Source organism: Mugil cephalus, chromosome 19 (assembly GCF_022458985.1).
Source record: "Mugil cephalus isolate CIBA_MC_2020 chromosome 19, CIBA_Mcephalus_1.1, whole genome shotgun sequence".
Lineage (NCBI taxonomy): Eukaryota > Metazoa > Chordata > Actinopteri > Mugiliformes > Mugilidae > Mugil > Mugil cephalus.
The window spans coordinates 9786357-9806785 of record NC_061788.1 but is presented as its reverse complement, the minus strand read 5'-3'; the positions used below and the strand labels follow the sequence as shown (position 1 = coordinate 9806785).

The window sequence follows — 20429 nt, the reverse complement described above, 5'->3', positions numbered from 1 at the left end:
CAATGTCATCCTGCAAGCCATATTTCTGCAGTTCTATTACTGGCACATACTACAGGGAGAGGGTCAAATCGGGGTAAAGCTCAACATCATTGCCCACAACTGGCATCCAAACAACTCATTTTTAGTCATGTAATGTAAAAGTAAGGAACAATTCCTCACATTCAGCTGCCACATTTTATTTCTGTGACGAGTTGGCAACACGGCAGGTGCTCTGCGCATTTGTGAAATTCTTTTACTTGGACATTCGGTTCCTCTCCACATCTGTGTGGCACGCTGGCTCTTACAATTTGGGAGTTACATTGTGTTTGGCAGTGGGCTTCCATGTACTTTCTGCACAGCAAGAAATAAGGTCAGGTGTGGTGCTTTGTCACGGACTAATGGCCCCCTGGGTCCATGTCTGCCATTTTGATGTGACCCGTGTGTGGTCTGTTTTTACTGCCCCTTGCACCTTTTACTGTGGCTTGGTCTTGCTCTGGGTGTAGCTTCAAGAATAGAGCTGTGAGTGTTGACTGGCTGCAACACCGTGTGTTGACGTACGGCGCCATTCTTCACCTGCTGAACAAGAGGTCTGGTGCAATCCGAGGGACTTCAACTGCTAAAAGAGTGGAACATGTTCTTACGCTGGGGCCACTTGTGCCAACTAACTTTCCCAGAACCCCGCCTAGTGCAGGAGCTGTATGGTGACCACCTCAGTGAGGCTTGTAAATGGCATTTGCCTCTTTCGTAAAGTGGCAAACCTTATGCCTATTGATACCAGTTCCATAGCAGCAAATTGAGCTCCCTGAATAGTTTTAGCATGTTCTTCTGGCACAGGAAAGTGAGTCATTTAAATCCTTTAGTGATAATTGGTCATATGTAATTGTTAAGCAGTATACTCTTTGTTTATACATCTGTCACATTAGTATTTAAGGACAATTTGTCACATATTGTACGGAAACATTGACTTAAGGGGTGCCACAATAATAATGACAAAATACAGGTTGGAATAATATTATATGACACATCCAATAATGTTCAAGAACGGCAACTGGACTTTGTAGACTTCGCTTGACTAGCGTCTGTTAACGACCAGATACTTAACTGTTGTTGGGGGAGACTGTTTGGCCCTGTCCTCATTCTAGCCGCATCCAGCCGTTAACAGACCCTAGTCATGTAAGTATCTGGTCGTTAACAGACACTGGTCAAGTGAATTCCTCATGGCTAACACCCACAGATGTTCCTATTTAAAACCAGACTCCCCACCACTCCTTAGGAACTGAAGAAGCTACTTGGATGAGCAGCAAAACGTCTTCGAGAAACTCTACAAATCCAGTTGCCTTTCTTTAACCGTTCTGGATATGCCATGGCCAGGATGATGAAGAAGCTTTGCCGACAATATTATATCACAAATATATGATATTTTACATTAAAAATAATCGTGCCAGCCTTGATTCAGGTTCTGTGTTTTTGTGAATAATGTAGCCGCTGAGGATATAGATACTCAACAGTACAATGTGCCAAGTCAGTAATTACAATAAATCCTTTCCTTTATATTATTGCAAGCAGTTGTACTGTGTGTTAATATTTATTCCCCCCGCTTTAAGTGTGTGCAATGCCCCAAATTGCAGAATGAGACAAATCAATCCCAATTTTATGCTTAAATGCATTTTGAATAGATTTTTACCCACCACCAAATTCAACACAAGTCCAGATCACCACAAGTTGTGTCAAACACGCATAGATCTCATTATAAGTGATTGGAAACAAAATGCCCCTCAACAGACAATGATGGATAAAAATTGACGCACAGAGATGCAGCATCCTTATCTTGTCTGAGTAATATTTCCATAATTCCAGCACACATTCATTAGCGAGAGTACGGGGACACTGAGGGATTGTCATAATTATTGAGAGATGGAGAGACGAAAAAAGATATCAGGAAAGTCTAGACGCGCGGCGAAGACAGAGAGACTAACGATGTGTGTGTGAAAAGGCAGAATAGGAAAGGAAGCAAAAAAGGGAAAGGGACTGCAGAAAGCCCTTGGCCCCCTGCCTGCAATCTGCAATCTGCTGATGGCGAAGCTCGTGACGAGGAGGTGCACAGCGTCCATTTTTAGCGATGAGGTCATCTTTAATTAACAAAACAAAGAGAGTCAGCTGTGTCACTTCAATCTGTTATCTGCACCCATGCTCAAGGACACCGTTTATCTCCATATAATTCAATCTCTTTGAATGAAGGCTTATCGACGCATTGGGGTGCATTCATAGTCTCAACCAATGATGGAGATGTTACATAAACAGGGGAGGGGGATACCACTGGCTCTGATCGAAAGGGGGACATATAGGGAAAGGGGAGACGTATGTAACAGAAGATGTGTGTAAAGCAGAGGAAGATCCACATGGCATGTATCTCAATAAGCTGGCTGCGTGAGTTGGAACAAGGAAATTGGAACTATAATAAGGGCAAAGATCAAATGGCTAATCTGTTTCTCAGTCCAACAGTGCCAGCATGAGGTGACATCATTGCTGTGTAACCCTCGGTGCTGCTGCTGCTGCTGCTGCTGCTGTCTGGTTCCCTTCTTCCTCTCCTCCACCCTGTGCTCTCGCTCCCCTTTCCCTCTTTGTCTTATCTCCTCTGCCCCTTCGTCTCCGCTCTTCTCACCTCGCGGTGCCTTTCCACATTTTCATACAATCTCTCTCGCACTTTCCCGTTCCTGCCGGTCGATGTAACCCCCTCCTCCCCCTCCTTCCCGTGCCGTTCTTTATGCCACAAAATCAGGTGTCATACAGCGGTGACGCAACGCGGAGACTCACAGGTTTTTTAATTAGCGCCAGGCGTGTGCATTCGCCTGAGAGTTGTGGGAAGCACGGTGCTACGCTGATGAACGCAATTTGCAAAAAATAAAAAAACAAGAAAGAAGAAAAAAAGTGTCACCTCAGCATAACTGCGATCTAAGGACAAGCTGATGAGACAACAGGGGGACTGATGAGAACCAGAAGTCAATAAGTTAATTTGACCAATAGGGAGGACTGGTTAGATAAGCCCTTTCATTAGGCAACTTTTTGGCGCCTTCCTTTTTTTTTTTCTGGGAACTCCCAGCAAGATATACAGGAAACAGAGCAGAATAATGACATAAATGAGATTATAGGTAAGCCGCACAGTGTTATATTGCAAGGCAGAACAATGGCACTTTAAATGACTAAGCTATTCCCTACTAATAGATACTAAATCAAAATAATATTAGGCAGGTTTTTTTGCTTTGCAGCCGTCGCAAGTTAAAACGACTTCTTTGTCCTTTGACACAACTTTGCCTTTGCAGACTCGCAGCTGCTCCATCGTTTGTTCTGAGCTTCGGCTGAAATTAAAGCCACCTCCAGAAATTTTCTAGATGCTTGATGCTTTAGTCAATTTCCCTCTATATCATCTACGATGCCTCCTTACATTTCACATCTGGTTTGACCTATTGCTGTAGAGGAATGCTGAGCCTCACAACAATACATCAGCGCTGTCTGTCCAACTGGCGTCTCTGTGAAGGCTGCCTCTGCCTTGGTGTGCCATCTAGAGGCCTGTGTGAGGCCCAGTGAAGCCAGTCATTCGAGCACATCCATCACTGTTGTGACTGAATTTCAGAGAAACTAGAAGAGACTTTTAAAATAAACCATGCAAGGCTCTTATAGTATTTACAAGCAGCCTGAAATATAAGAGTTGTGCACAGCGCACTAACTGGCAAAGAGACCTCTGCCACCATTATTAATGAACTGTCACGATCTAAACATTTATAACATACAAGTTGACATGAATATAAATATACAGTTTAGTTAAAAACTTGCTTGCAAAAGAGGACTCTAGAATATGACGCTTCTCCTTTCAGCATCCCTTGGTTGAATAATACTGAAAGGCTGGCGTACCACTAGCATGGTTTTGGTTGGTTTTGCTCCATGTTCAGGAGTCACAAGCAGGCGGAGAGTGGAAAACTGGGGTAAAAGTTTTCCCAAACAGTGTTAGATGTTCGGGGGCTCTTGTAATTATAGTTGTGCTTAATGATTGTCCTCTGTGGTCCTCAGAAGACACAAAATATACATTTGAATTTGACTTCCAATCAGGATCAGTTATGATGTTATGATGTAGCTGCAATCCGTGTTGTGAGTTAGCGCTGTGGTAAACCTGGCAAACCACCCAACTAGCTGGTGGTTGACTGTTTGCAGGTGTCAGACACCACACACACAAAAAAAAGGGTGACTAGTTTTGGAGGTGACCCCAGAAAGTCACTAGTTGGACACCTGACAGGGACTTTTTTCAGCCGATTCTGCAACGGGAGCTATTCCTGTTTATCCCATTTGAATGACCAATACAGACTACCGCCACCAGCTGGTATGTTCAAGCTGGCCATTGACGTCCTTGCAGTGTCATAAACAATGATGCTGGTAATGCGGTAATTACTCTAATCTGACCACTTTTTTTCCAGTTTCTATTTCTAAACCAGTGATCAGATTAAAGTTACTTATCCAAGTCACTGTGCGTTACTATTTTACCCATTTTCCTGAGTAAAAAGCTATACTTTTGATTTCTTCTCGTGTCTTGGGGAGTGACAAGTCACGTACGCGGCCAGTCACGTTTTCAGCATGAGGACAACTCACGTGTAATACCACGCAGCGACACAGCCACAAACAACCACGAAGGGAGGGGGGAGAGGCATGTTTTCGAGCTGGAAATACCGCCACTGTTTTGAGTTTGTGTCAGCCAGAGACTAAAACTACATTAACTACATTGTGTACACTCTGGTGACTGGCGACAAAGTCCCATCTAGCTTCAAAGACACAACATCAAATAAAAAGAAAGAGCTGCACCTAATGCGGGAGGTCCCCCACCACAACCCAAACAACAAAAGCTGGACGTTGGTGCAAAACCCGTAAGTGGGGGAGAACTGAAGAAGATGGTCGGGGAGTATGTTGTAGAGAAAATGCTGCCTTTTTTTAAAAAAATATAATAACATGTTTTTTAAGTTAAAGCTGTTAAAATGCACTTCCAATAAAGTGAGTATTGGCAAAACTGGTTCTCATTTTTATGTTGAGGCGGCAGCTGCTGAATGTAACTAATAGAGTAACTTTTATCTTACTTTTAAAATCAAATAATTAGTAAAATAACTAAGGCACTTTTTAAAGGACTAATCTTTTTAAAGGTAACTGTGGTTACTGGTCAACACTGGTCATCAAGTGCAACATTTTGGTCCAAACTCAAGCAGAATGAGTCAACGTCACAGATCTCGGCCTTTAGACTGCCTCCGCTGATGTGGCTGTCGAACTCCCTGCTTCACTTGACTCGGAAGCAGGCAAGTGTGACTCACGCGCTACCTGTGTGCAGGTTGAGATGCTGCACTGTGCTGCACACAAAGCTTCAGTGGATCCTTTTAAAGGTCATTTCGGATCTTGGCCTACATGATTCCGGGCCTAGGGATGCCTACGTAAAAAAGCAAAATATCTTTCTCATATCAAGTCAAAGGTCAGTGCCCTCTTCTACGCTACGCCCTTAGCAAATTCCGGATCATCATGAACAATGTCCACCACCCTCTACACGACACCACAGTCAGGCAGCGAATCTCATTCAGTGACAGGCTGCCATCTCTGTCCTGCTCCACGGAAAGATTGAGGAGGTTGTTTGTACCTCAAGCCATAACATCTATCTATATTTGAGAAACCTATACATTTCACATGGCTTGAACAGCAAGACTTTTTTATGATGACCCAGAGGTCCCAGCAATAGTAAATTTCCCGTTATTATCAGGAGGTACACCAGGAACCTTTTAACATTTCTGGAAGAGGAAGCCCTGAATTTACCGTGCTTTGCAACCATACATACATGGATCCAGGCTTGGCGTGGTGGTGGTGGTGGTGGTGGGGGCATCGAGGGCTGCTAGTAGAGCATCATGTCCATATAAACAACAAGATATATGAACTAAAGGCTCAGCTGCTCTCCTTGCACATCAAAGAACCAGCTATATCTCCCAGTTACTGCTGACCTCAGAGGGAAGATTTGTGAGTGACCAGGGAGAAGCCTTCAAAGACGAGATGACTTTTTTTTCAAACGGCGCTGATAAGTAGGGTGAGCTAGGGGGATTGGAGATGGGGGTCTTAGGGCTGATGGTTTGTACAGATGTGAGTGGAATGGGTAATGCTACAAAATAACCTGATCCCTCTAAAGGCACCTCATATACAATGGAATAGAGTTAAAGACAAGGTAAGGTAGAGGAAACAGTGAGAAATGTCAACAAAGGGTATAACAAGTGAAAAATGTATTCGAGTGGTGCCGGGGCTTTGCTGGCTAAAAAATGGGACTTTGCAGGAAGACAAGCTAGTGGAGGCAAACACATACTACAACCTCCTTTTATCTTCTTACCTGCTTTTACTTTTAGGACATTTGGAGGAAAAACTCCTGTCACACATTGGCATAACGTTGTTCCTTTCTGTGTTTAAAGCAAAATACATAACCTAAATAAGATTCGGATGGAATGAGAAAAGATGAATCCGCATGAAACCGGAGTTGATGAAAAAGGCGAGGTTTACACAGTATTGTTGCGCATAAGACAAACAGATTTGGGATTTGTGTCTTATTATCTCATCGGGAAAATACTTGTCTCTTTGCTACAACTATTCCTTTATTTTTTTTTTTAATGGATTCGCCTATTTTTCCACTATCAACGTGTCAACGCACATACATCACTCAGACCAGACCAGGCGCCCCCACCTCATAGTAATGACACTCCTTGATGGCAGCAGTCATCCCCCGCAGGATCCAGCCTGACACAGACACACAAAAATGGTTTACGAACTCAAAAAAAAAAAAAAAAAAAACACGAACAAGGTTGACCTGACCTCCAAACTCCCTAGATCCCAAACTGATCAAGTATCTGTGGGATGGACTGGAACAAGCCTGATCCACGGAGGTCCATCCCCTCAAACCCGAGGACCCGAAGACCCCCCACTAACAACATTCTGTTGCCAAACGCCACAGGACATCATCCTCAGAAGGCCCAAGTCCATTCTCTGATGAGTCTGAACTATTTTAAAGGCACAAAGGAGACCTTCACAATATTAGGCAGGTGGTCATCGGTGTATATGTAAAACATTAAAATATAGAAATAAGTGACATCCAAGTTCTTACGTATGAATGTATTCTTCCTTATTCAGTTGACATACACACTGAAATCCCCATAGCAACATCACTCATTCAGAAATTTCATCACCTCAGTTGGAATATGTGGGGATAACTCTTTTTTTTAACTCATGTCATCACTCCATTTATCACTCAATACGAAGAGTTGTCTCTGTTTTTGAAATGCAGTTTTTTTTTTCCACGGGCTGGGTGACATTTGCTAAGCTGATTCGGATGACGTAATGTGCCACCCTTTTTTGGCTCAGGTTTTTTTTTTTCATTTGCAACAACTTCCTGCATGAATAGATGCAATCACGGGGTCCTTGAAAACCTTTACAGTCAACGCTATCTCCTCCGACGCTAGCATCCATAAATGCTGCTCCCCCGTGTGCAGGAGGGGATCTGAGCTTTGGCAGAAATGTCATGCGAAAGTTGGGAGTGCGAGGGTCATGTGAGGAGAAACCACGTCAGCTCAGTGTCCGTTTCTGACACAATGGAGGGACGCGGTCTCCCGTCTGAGAGCAGACAGCGCCGAAACAGAAACGCGACTTTAGGTGCGAGCTGCATCCAAGTGTGTGCATCTCCACGCCCGCTCTCTGTCTGCCATCTGTATGAGTGTGCACATGGCTGAATGTGTGTGCTCTGGGTGTGTGACTCATACCCAGCATGGCCGAGTGTCTGTGTGTGGCTTTCCGTCTTTCTTCTCTCGCAGACGCCAGCCTGAGGCAGTGTTTCAACTTTCAATGGATGCAGCCTCGGCTTCCGCGGATGCCGGCGCCGGCTGAATCCCGTCTCCTTGATGCTGTTCTTACTGCTGATGATGGTTAATGTCCCATCTCTGTACCATGGCACAACAATATGCGTTTCATCTACCTTCTGTTTTCAGTGCTACTGTCCAATAACACATTTTTTTTTTGCTACTGTTTTATTTATTTATTCATACCTATTAATATACCTACGCCTGTGACTTATCACCGGTTTTGTCAAATGTTTCACAGCCAGATCCGAGAGACGTTTTTCCATGCTTTTATTTAAAAAGTACCACTGTGACCAACTGTCGGGAATGCTGACACTGCTCGATCCCTTATTTGACACAAGTCTGCAATAATATTCCCTCCCTAAATCTGAATATCACCTCACTCCGTCCCGCGCTGCCAACTATCACCCCTGACTTAAGCTACGGCTCAAGAGTTTTCCCTACGATTGACAAATATGGCTTAACTGTTATTCAGACGAATAATCCTTTAGTGCGTACCCGCCCTTAGATGTTGGAGGCTCTACTACAAGCTCGCTGGCTCGAGTCATCACGCAGTCTTGGAAAATATGAACAGAGAAAATGAAGTAGAATCACTTGCTTTACAGTAAAACCGCCAACATGCCCTCGAGCAAAGTGTTTATCCTCAAACTGCTCCGTGAGTGCTTCTGCATGGAGAACTGGTTTCACTTGGGGATTCCCGTAGCGGATTGGATATGTATAAAGAAAAATTTAAAAAAGAATTCTCTGTTTGTTACTTTGTATAAACAATCTGATGGAAAGCTAAACTGGATGGAAATCTCAGCTTTCAATACATGCAACTAACACTAACCCTTTTTTCCTAGAAAGTCCATCCGAGGTGGTCATCAAATAAGACGTCAGCAGTTTATTTGGACAGGGAGTACAAATCCAATAATTTCAGAATAAGGCAGAGTAGGTGGGAGAAAATGAAGCCCTTTTTTTTGCTGAGTTTAGAGAACAAGAGCTCCTCGTTTTAAGAGGCGGCTACTATTTCATAAATCTACCTCTGAAATCCATTCCGAGCCCTCCTTTTGCAGATGACGGTTTTGAGAAGCTACAGTTCCAAGTAGTTGTAGTTAAAATGGGATCCACATGCAAACCTATACTCAATTTCACTGATTGAGGGCCGGTAGCCTGCCAATAATAGCTTAAATCCTCACACATGTGCATACCCCTATCAAGGCACTCGACTAAGATGGTCCTTTCTCACACCAAAGTTCCAGTTCGGACTTTCGGGGAGAGACGAAAAACAGGTAACAGACAATAAGAGTGGCAGACTCAAGATGAAGACAATGACTTTTAATGTGTATAATGCTCTCTGTTACAACATGATTTATAGTGGTGACTGGCACATAGCAAAGTGAGTCACCCACACCATCTGCCCCTTCCTACCTCACCTCTGCCAGCATGCCTGCGTCTAGCTGTCTCTTTGCTCACTGGTGCCCACGCTTCATCAGCACTCCTCCCAGGGGTGATGGATGGCCTGTCCATACTTCCCAACGTCTAAAGCCAGCTCCTTCCAGACCACCTCATTTCTCCAATATTATTAAATCTTGCCCTTTTCCTCTGAGTCACTCCAGCCTCTTGTCACAACCATGACCATTTCCCTAGCCCCTACAGCACAATGGTCAGCACCATTTATGGAGCCTGATAAATTGCCCTACGTCATCTTCCCCTAGCCTCAGTCTAACCCCCTACTTTTGTTCCGCATCCAAACCAAAGCTACTCAATATAACTCTCCTTGTTGTGAGTCTTCTAATTAATTCATTAAACATCTTTATTCGTTTATCTATCAATGGCATTTAACTTTCCTCTCAACTCTCATTATTATTTCCACTCTTCATCACTGCTTTAAAAGACAAATCTCTGACTCCATCTTGATGCAGAACATGCTCATTATTGATTTCCGACAATACATAACCTTAGGCCATGCAATTGCTTTTCCTGAAACCATAATCGGATCTCAAGTGTTCCACTATATAAAGTTAAGACCTGTAACTTCATGCATTGGAGATCATTTATCCATGTGAGCGCAGTCAACAACGTGATTTGTACGTCTGTGGCTGAGCAACACAGTTTCACAGCAGCCTGTAAAACTGCCAAAACAATAACTCAATTGTTTCACGGCCATGGAGCTCCACACCAAGGAGACTGTGGTTTGATCCCACTGTGGAACTATTATTACATTCTTGTTATGTTCTTCAGTTTTGTTCTCATTCATTGTTTTCTTCTTCTGTAGTCGCTACTTAGTTAGGTTTAGGCAACTAAAAACACTACTAGTTTAAGGGAAAAAAATGCCAGTTGGAATTCATTAAATTCAAAGTCACATTTTCTATTTTTTTTTCATTCTTTTGTGTCCAAAGACATAAATCAGTTTCATGAAATTTCGTAACCATTTCAAGAATACGCCAGTGATACTGAGCTAGGCTGAGAGAACCCACATTCTTCTTTTCAGTTCTTGTTGTCATGCATGCAACTATTTGGATGTGCACACACACAATAACTATTGCTCTGCAATGAAGTTGTCAGTGAAGGTTTTTAGCCATGAGCTGGCTCTCCTGTGTTGGAAACACAAACGCATGTCACAACACAGGAGAGCCAGCTCATCAGAATACGAGTCAGCGGTCCACTACTCCTTAAGGGCAATAGGTCCAAATCTTAACCAGAGAAGACAGATGGTTTGAAGCCATCTTTGTTGAATTCGAAAACCTTTCTCTTAATAAAGGACATAGATACAATATGCCGAGGAAGACAGGGACAAACAGTGGCCCGCCTCAGTGACAGGTACTGTTAATGGACAATCCCTTTAAAAAAACATGGGTTTTATAGAAATCAACTGAGGCTTGGAATTAAAGCTTCTCTACCTGTGTAGACCTCCGCCTCTGATGGATCCTCCACTCGTTTGTGCTGGATGACGTAGTCGGACACTTTGCAGCCAATCAGAGGCTCCACATCCATCCACTCCAGGGCCACCATCGTGCTTGACGGCTCCAGGTAGGGAGCTAGGCGCAAACTAATGGTGCGGCACAGAGAAGACGTTAAGCTTAAGATACAGGAATGAGGTGAATACAAACAATGAGATAAAAAGGGCCTCTGCTACTGGGATTTCAAACAAAAAGAGTGTACATATGCTCTGAGCGTAGGGTAGTGGATGACAAGAATCTAAGGATGAATAAGCAGAAATCCCGTGGGGTCATTATTTTGTCGTAGAAGTAGAAACCGCCAAACCTCTGCCTGCATCTGACTGGACAACAGGATGGCGAACAGGGACTTCGGACAAAAAAGCATTCCAATGCCACATGTTCTCCAGCAGTGTTCCCTGTGCAGTTTTCCCTCTCTAATCCCTCAAAAGAGATAAAAGAATAACATTTCCATTTCGCCTGTCCTCCAGCTGTGTCTGTGACAGTGGCATCAGAGAGGTAGGTTATCCCTCTTTCATAAAACTAAAATGTGCCACTCAGTTTCACAACAGTCATAAGTACCGCAGATTTAAATGTGCGAGGCCAGAGTTGGAGATTTGGCTCTGGCTACAGTGACTCTTTACTGGCTGTTTTGGAGGTTTTGATCATATTACATAATCTTTATCGGCAGATGGAGTTCACCCTGTTTTCGTGCGACTGTAGATTTCCATATTTTTTTTTTTATTTTCTGAGAGCTTTAAATGCTTCTCTCTGGTGGCTTAAAAACTGAGGTTTAATGTTTATTCTTGACATTGGAAACAGCATGTACTGTAACACTGTATATTCAGGCTTACGGGAACAGTGTTCAATTGCAAGATCAAATGACGCGCACAAAGACTTTTTCTCCGCACAAACGAAATGAGGAACAGATTTGACTATTTGTCCCAAAAACATCCAGTCTAAATAGACATCTAGATAAATGCACTGTGGTATTAAACAGTACACATGCATTACATTCATTTGTCAGGTGGAGCCTGTCGGTTTGCAGGGTCACACCTGCCAATGCGGTGATTCTTTCACCTTTTTAAAATCGCGTGTCACTTCAAGCATCATTTACGGCCTTGTTGGAATGTGCACGAAGGTTCAGATTTTGTCCTCGCAGATTTAATTGCATGAGCGTGTGAATTTGGGGAAAATGGCTTATCGTATTTCCAATTTGTTGCATTTTTGCAATCAAATTTGCTGCTCGAAATTACAACCATGTGGCCGCTGCGAAATTTGGGACACGAGAGCGGGCAAAATCTCTCAATTTGGTCGGAAGCCAGTCCAGTTAAGCTCAATTATAGTTAGTACAGTGCGCAAGCTACATGCGACGTCATTTGTTTTCTAAGATACCTAAGACAAAATGCTATTTTTATTCTCAAAACAAACATTTTCATTGTAGGCTTGTCCTCCAATGCCCTTTCAACTTCTTGTTTCTTTTTAAAAGTTCTCAAGGCAACAATGGCTGGAGTGGATGACTCACAAAAGCCCCAAGAGTATTATTAGGACACCTTGAATGAGAGCATGTTCTTTTCAGAGGAGTGTAAGGGCCGACTGACAGTTATTAGAACTTCAGGGACTGTGCTTGTGTCTACAACTTTTTCAAGTGCCCCGGGAGTCAGTGGAGGCAGGAGCGTGTGTCTGTGTGTGCATATCCATGTGCATATGTGCGTGTCCCCGCAGTGCATCAGTGCATGCATCCATAAAAACCCTCTTGTGCATGAATTCCTAGGTGTCATGGTGTCACCTCACACTTACATTGGCTGCCTGAGGGGACTGCAGTTAGGCAGGCCATCTTTGCTGAAGGCACTCAGGTCACAGCGACACCAGTTATCAATGACATCGCCCTTTCCAGCACACCAGTATGAGCTCATTGTGGCGCTCTTGAAGGCCTGCAAAGGGTAACAGGTGAGAGAAATGCAATTATCTCTTGGAACATGCGCTCCCTGTCCATCTACGCTTACCCCACCCCCATCCCCCGCCCCCTTCTTCCACCTTCTCCACCAGTGCCCTCCATATCCTTGCACACACACACACACAGGCGCACGTCCTACTTATGTCCAAGTGATGACTTTCCACTGACTATGTTCATTTCCATTTGACTATCCCCTAAAATTATCCATGGCCGCTAACATATTAAACCACCGCCTTACCTTTCTAGAGAAGAAGTGAGGACTGGAAGCTTTGCAAAATGCCCAGACCTCAAAGTCGCACGACAATAGAAATAGAGATGTACCACTCCCCCCCCACCTCACACACCTACACACACACACACGCAGTGACCTTTTCATACCCACCGTTCCCAATTACCGGAAGGCAGGAACATCTCGCTAACATCGACAAGCTTACACTGTGATATCGTAGACACACTGTGACTTTTATGATGGAGATGTGAAAGCTGTGACACTCCCCAGCTCCCTCATTCTATGCGCATGTTTGTGTGTGAGATCTGTCGGTGTCGCTGTCGGTCTGACTGTGAAGGGGATGGAGGGGGCGGGTAGTGAGATATTAAGAGGTGACATCATCTCCTAACATCTCCGTGTGCTACTTCATTAACGGGTGAAAGAAAAAAAAAAAAATCAAAGGCAGAAGCTCAGTCATCCTCTAAAAGGCAGCAAAATGCCAATATAACCGTCAAAGCAATAAAGTATAATGTCAGGGCTTTCCCTAAAGCCACAGGCATGATAGAGAGCGAGTTCAAGGGAGTTCGCTCACACTCTGGCTCCCCCTGTCGCACTACAGATCAATGGAGCACTCAGTTATTTATGTGCTCTAACTGGTTGGCAGTGCTGCCTCATGCAGGCTTCTTTGGAGATGTGCTTGATCATGGTCACAAAAATAGGACACTGGAAGCGCGCAGAAAAACATTATCATTGAATACCAGGCGTGCGAGAAAAGGCAGAGGAGCCACTCCTTTGTTCCAACGCACCGTGACGTTCACTCATCTGAAAGCGAAGCGGCTGATGAGACCGCCTAAAAGAAAGCTGCGCACATGCGTCATGTGCACATGGGTTAATGCAAATGCAAACTCCCAATATTATAATTGATTTCCACCGTCGGCTCTTTCATTTCACTGGAGAAACGCCAAAGAAGATTTCTGCAGCGTGTTGATTAGTGGAAGTGACACTTGAGATTACTTTGGTCGTAGCCCTGACCAGAAAGGCAGACAGCTTTCTCAAAAAAAAAGAAAAAAGAAAAAAAAAAGAGTCAGGGTGTGCACTCCAAAGCTGATGTTAGCATTTCCACAACACTGCATTGTTAGCTGTTAAGGAGGCTCATCAGACTTTTATGGGAACTGACTTCTTCCAATACCACTAGCGTTCACTCAGGGAAAAGTACCTTGAGAGTGCAAGTGACCTAAATGAGCAGCAGAGGAAAGAGCGAGGGGGAAAAAAAAGAGGGTGAGGCTTGAGAGACCGGAGAAAATAGGACAGTAAAAAATCAACAAGATGAACAAGGAAACAAAGGTGTGAAAAGGGAGACTTCCAACTCTCAAAGCATTTCCCCACTTTACTGGCGAATGGATCCTTCGGCAGTCGGGGCTTTCTCATTATGTACCCTCCGATACAAGGCCCTCTAAATGAGCCTGCTGAATGAGCAGTTATTATAGGGGGTAGGAAGCGCTGTAATCCATGGCAATATAATAACCCCCTGGAAAACCAAAAAGGTTATTACATATCACCCCCCCCCCCCCCCCCCCTTTTCCCGAACCCATGTGGATAACTGCTGCCAGAAAACAACAGCAGCAGGAGTCTTGCCACCTCATGTCAATGGGAAGCAGGCTACAGACAAAGGCAACATGAAAAACCTGGACTCAAGGTCTGTGCACGCACACAGACTAGACAAATATGAGAAATGACCTCCGATACTAGGCGCAAAAGGGAGAAAGACCACAGGACCGCCATGCGTTTACCACCACCAGATTCCTACAAAAACCCCATATGGGTCTGTGTGCTTGATTGCACGGCTGCACATGTGAAAAACAGACAAAGCGATTACCACCGTGTTTATGTTTGAAGAGTAATGCAAGCCAGTCTCCACTGGGTAAACAGGGAATCTAATTGTGGTTTAGGGAATGAGGTGGGGAGTTGTGTGTGTGGGGGGGCACAGGAGGTAAAACAGAGAGGAGGAATTACTGAAAAGAAAGAGAAAGTGATAGTTACCTAATATGTAAAGTGATAGTATGTCAAGTGTGTGTTGGTGAAGAGAGCAGCATGTGGTACATGGGAAAGACGTCGCGTGGGTCGGTCGGGAAAATCTTTCAGGGAGACGGACACACACACACACAAACACACTGAAAGTCCTAGGTTGCTGTACTTCCAGGCTCGGTGCAGTTACAAGATAAGTCACAATCTACAAGAGGAGGCTACTCTATACTTTATTGATTAACCACAGATCATGCATTTCCCAGAACACTACAGATCCATACACATTCTGTGTTGACCACACAGGGGTTAGAAAAAAAACTCCTATCCATTATGCTTCATACTAGAAAAGCAAGTGTTTTGACAAAGGAGGTACGACATGGGCACTGACTGTAACAGTGGACGACTGTTTTCTGTGCAGTCATGACATATTTGCTTTCAGGAACTGGTGATACCCCTACTGTTACAATAACACATGGGTCTACCGTTTCACAAATATGCCACAATTCATCTCCACTGACCTTATCGATACTGAACGAATTGAGCTGAAACGTAATCACCAACCCCCCCCCCACCCGCTGTGAAGAGAAGAGAAGACAAGACCGATGTCTTGGACAGCAAGGCCACCAAGCATCAGCAACAACTCCAGCCACAAATTCCAAGCCTTGACGTCATTTGGACACTGCAGACTCGCTGGCACCAAAACACAATTTGGACCTTTCACTTTTGTAGATGCCTGTCGTGACTTACAAGAAGCCAAGGGAGGCCATTGTGACCTCTTTAATGTATTAATCTGTTTGTCTAGTCTTTGCTGACCATATTACTGTCCGTATTCAGAGGCTAATACACAAAAACACTGGCCAGCTGGCCCACAGTATTGATTTATAAGATAATCACCAGTGGTGGTAAAGAGTCTAAGTCAGCACACACAGCACACCATCATGGTGTCCTAAGAGTGTGTATATGTGTGTGTGTGTGTGTGTGTGTGTGTGCGCTTGCACATCGACGCATTTATATGGCCTTTCCAATCATTCAAGGCTAATGGTGTTAACAAAGGAACCAATGGGCTGCTTCAAGGAACCTTATCAGAAGTAGTACTTCCTGGAAATGGGACACTAGGGGCAGCTCAAGGGTTGGTTCACCCAGAGGTTGATGGGGGACTGCTGTGTCACATAAGAAAACCTCCAACACCACGTAGGGTCGGGTTTTAGCCGGGTTTTAGCCAACTCTGTCAGAGGATGTTCTAAGGTGATCAAACTTTTCCGGCGAGGCAAAGGGATGATCGGTCAACTTATTGGTAGCCGAGCAGTTAAAAAACCAACAGAGAAGAGATAAAATGAATATAAATCTTGTCAGTAATAATTTAGGCAAATATTCTGACACAATTTACAGTCCTTCTGTGCAGAAATACATTCTGAAGCTTATTGGAAGCTAAGTACTGGGCTAGGCAAATGGATTTTGGTATAAAATCTCCGGTAATATCATCCCACTCCACTTACAAAGGAAGTACATTAGGAGGGCCTCTCTTAATGGATGATCACAACAAGCAAAAAACTTTTAGAATGTTCACATGGGCATTTAACTACTGATCTGAAAAACTGCAAACACATCCTTTAAATGAAATGATAGACAGCGCACCTCGGCTATGAGCACTAAAGTACCCGGGGCTTTGTTGCATCTTTATTTGTAATTGGAAAGAACAGTGTGGTCAGTGCAATTGGTAAATGGTGTTGGTATACGATAAAGGATGTAGCGGTACAGGATGGGTGTTGACAAGAACATACTGGCCACACAAAGCTTTTATTAATCCATTTAATGATCTACGGTATGGGAACGTGCTCTCTCCTTGGTACTGAAATGATGTTCCAGGAATCCTAACTGGAAAGTCAGGAATGAGCTGTGTGGCAGATAATTACAGAAAGCTAATAGCAGCATTCAGCTTTTTCCTTGTTCATACTGTTTGTATATTTAGACGGTGTTAAAATAACTGTGTTTGAGAGAACGTTTAACACATACTGCCCAAATGGCAAGGGTTTAAAAGTAATTGGAGTGAGCGTTTGGCATTGAGACATAGTAAAGGGGAGAATATGCAAAAATAGAAATTAATAATACTGTATGGATCCCACGTGGTAAAATTCCTTTCTCTGCATTTGACCCACCTATGGTGCACTCAGAACGGTGGGCTATCACTTGTGAAGTGAGCCAGGGGAGCAAACCTCCGGTCCCCAAAGCTGCTTGTCTAATAACCTACTGCCTGTACGAGTCTTAAACACGAAAGGTTTCAATGCCACACATTTGTCAGATAGATAAAGGTCTGCAAAGGTTTTGTGGCATATGGAGTAAACAAAAAAAAATGTTTGCTTTACACAACAAGGCAAGAATGCTCTCCGGGAAGTAGGCGTACATGCGCCCTTGTAAACAATCAAGAGAGGATTTAAGAACCCAAAGGATTCGGGGTAAGAGTTAAGAAAACAGGCGGGTTGCAGCTAGTAAAGAGGAAACCATTAGAGTTTTGGATGTTCTACAGAATGATGACACAGGATAGCTTTATCCAAATATCAGTTAGAGAAAAATATGACACGAGATAATCCTTTAACATAAAATAATCCTTTAATGCATCCAATGTCATGGCAACATGTTGACCTTATGGGCTGGTCCTAGACCAGGAAGAAGAAGAATTTTTTTTATGAAGACCTCATAAAATGTTTTATATGACGTTTTTGTCTGACTTGATTTGATTCTGTTCAATTACTTTTGTAAGATTTAAGTTTGGGCTGAAGAGTTAAAATGGCCTCATCTGCGGCACGGACTGTTTGAACTATATGCATCTCGCTCCCCAAACAAACCTCTTAGTGCTTCCACCTCTCGTACTCAGAACCCACCACCTCCCATCTGCACCACTGAAAACGCCGGAGACACGCCCCAGTGAGGAGCTGCAGTATTGGGTTATGGTGAGAGCATGACAGCGGCCCTGTACAAGATATAGAGCATTCTGACCCATTAGACTCACAACCAATTTGTTCAAAAGGTTTGCCATAATTCAGTCACAGTGACACAGGTCTACTGGCAAGCAACACAGACGCAAGCTTATTTGCTTATTCACTGAGGTATTTTTCTCTGGCACTGAAACAGTCTGTAGGAGTTTGTGTGTGAATGTGTGTGTGTGTGTTTGCGTACGTCAGGCCCCTAAGCAAGTCAGCTCCAATCCAATTCCAAGACTGGTTCCAGTCGAATTCAAGTCAAGCCTATGTTTAAATCAAGCCAAGCCAGAGAACAGGGAAACTTGAGAAGTATTTACTACCAAGACAAATAGGAAGCGAGCCTTTCCTTCCAAAATGAAAAACATAATCATTACATTTCTTGCGGACGGGGAAAACAATGAGGGATTTATAATGTTGTCTGCACAAACGTCTATGTGCGAGATTCAATTTGTGAAGCTGGGCCGATAATGCAGCACAACAAGTAGCGGTGGTGCATTTAAAACATTTGAAGGAGTCAGTTAAAAAACTCACGCCACAATGCCAGCCTCCTGGTTTTATTTTTGGGATAAACATACAGTACGCAATTATGTAATAGAAGTGAATGGAATTTTACTTACTTACTACGACGTTTTTAAAAGTTACTATTGGATGCGTTTGAGTGCAGCACCTTCAAGGGAGCAATAAAATGCGATATTTCAAAATGGACAGTTTAAATTAAATGTAGCCGTTAGCCATCAAGATAAGTCAGAGAATATGTATTTTTTCTTTATTTGGGTGTACTGAAACAGCATGTTTTAGGTGTTACTCAGATAATTATCCAGTATTGACAGATATGATCATTAGTTCAGCTATTATATTCCCCAAAATCCATAACTAGTGTCAGTCAATTCTCCTCTTTGAAAACCACACAGACACAGCTAAGAAGAAAGCAAGTATGCTAAGTCAAATATTCCTACTCATCGCGTTTCTTTTAAGGTTTGGTATGCAAAGAAAGGCTAATTTCACACGGTGTGCAGGCTTCCTTCCTGCTTAGCCTGAGATAAATGTTAAAGGGACGGGAGGAAGTCACTGAACGATGCAGGTAGCCGAGGGAGGAAGGAGGAAAGGAGCCGAAGAAAGGGAAGAGTGGCAGCTCTGTGGAAGTCTGGTGGTGGCAATGCAGAGACACGTCCGCCCAGCATATAGATATGATGTCAGTCAACCCAATCATAAACTGGACAACTAAGCCTCAATTTTTGATTGCCTCCACGGGTTTAAGGTAAAAGAAAAAGGACCTCATCTCCGAGAAAGCTTTTGCAACATGGCAGCTGTCGTTCCTGATAGACCCAGCCAAGTAGAAAGACAGTCTCAAGCAAAATTGTGTGTGTGAGACAGACACGCACATAAAGACAGAGGGGGGAGGAGGAGGGGGGAGGAAGAGGGGGCAGGTTGTCGCTCTTCTCTAATGCAATATACGTATGTGCCATTCTGACTAGCAGCAGCTGAGGCCAAGAGAAGAAGAGAAAGCGAGGAAAAGAGGAGCAGAGTGATGGACTCCCCTCCCTCCCAAGAGGTCGATGACATCAATAAGAAGCTAATAATCCTGCCTCAAGCTACCTCAGAAGGGCTTGCCAGAGCGATCCACTGCAGTCTACCCCTTTTCCTTCTCCTCATACATCTCACTCTCCACATCCCCAGAAGACCACGGGTGGGTCGAGGGAGAGAGAGAGGGATGGATTTGCTCTTCCTCACGTTTAGGTATTGATGAGGCCCACAAGGGGCCGTCTGCTATTGATTGTGCCTTCTTTTCTTTGGGGCTGCGGCGCTTGTTATGGGAGGCACGTATAGGATGCTATATTGTGTGCGTGATCACGAGCGCCGAAATATGCATGTAATTTCAGAAGGTAAGGTAATTAGATGCTTGATTAGGGGGGAGCGTGGACCAGCCCGCTCCCCTATGACGCGCGTGTGTGCGCGCTGGGTGTGAGTCACCTGCAAAACACCTCTGCGTTTGCACCAGACGTTAGGCAGCAAGACAATGTCAAGACGAAGCCCAAACGGCGCAAAATGTGGTCAAGTAAATGTCAAGTGAAGCCAGAGCCCCGTCCTAAATTAGCTTACGGAAGAGGAATCGGATATGATTAACTTTCACTGCAAAGAGACCCAAAGACTTCTCATCCAGGATGAATCATGAACACAGCATGTGGTCATTAAGCTGATATTACATTCAGCTGTGCATGCTTGTTTAGACACAGACACACGTATACACCTCGCACATATGCACGCCGACTACCCCGCAAGAGAAAACCATGATGTCATCTTTTTTATGCCCTCTGTGTTACAGTGCTCACTTCCAGTGGTCAAAGTTAACCAACTAATGCCACCTGGAGGCGGATTGCTACAACTGCACCGGTTGGCGGCTTCACGGGACGAGGGATTTGTGCAGTCTGGAAGGATTACACCACCATCACACGGCAC

General features: G+C 44.0%; 1 protein-coding gene across 1 annotated transcript in view; it reads right to left on the bottom strand.

Annotated features, from left to right (window-relative positions):
- Positions 1-20429, bottom strand: part of LOC124996430 (astrotactin-2-like) — a 259132-nt gene that overhangs the window by 26919 nt on the left and 211784 nt on the right. The window contains exons 18-19 of the mRNA XM_047569442.1: positions 12605-12738; positions 10769-10917 (exon numbers count right to left, since the gene is read on the bottom strand). Of these exons, the coding sequence (XP_047425398.1) occupies positions 10769-10917; positions 12605-12738 (283 nt within the window). The remainder of the gene's footprint in view (positions 1-10768; positions 10918-12604; positions 12739-20429) is intronic.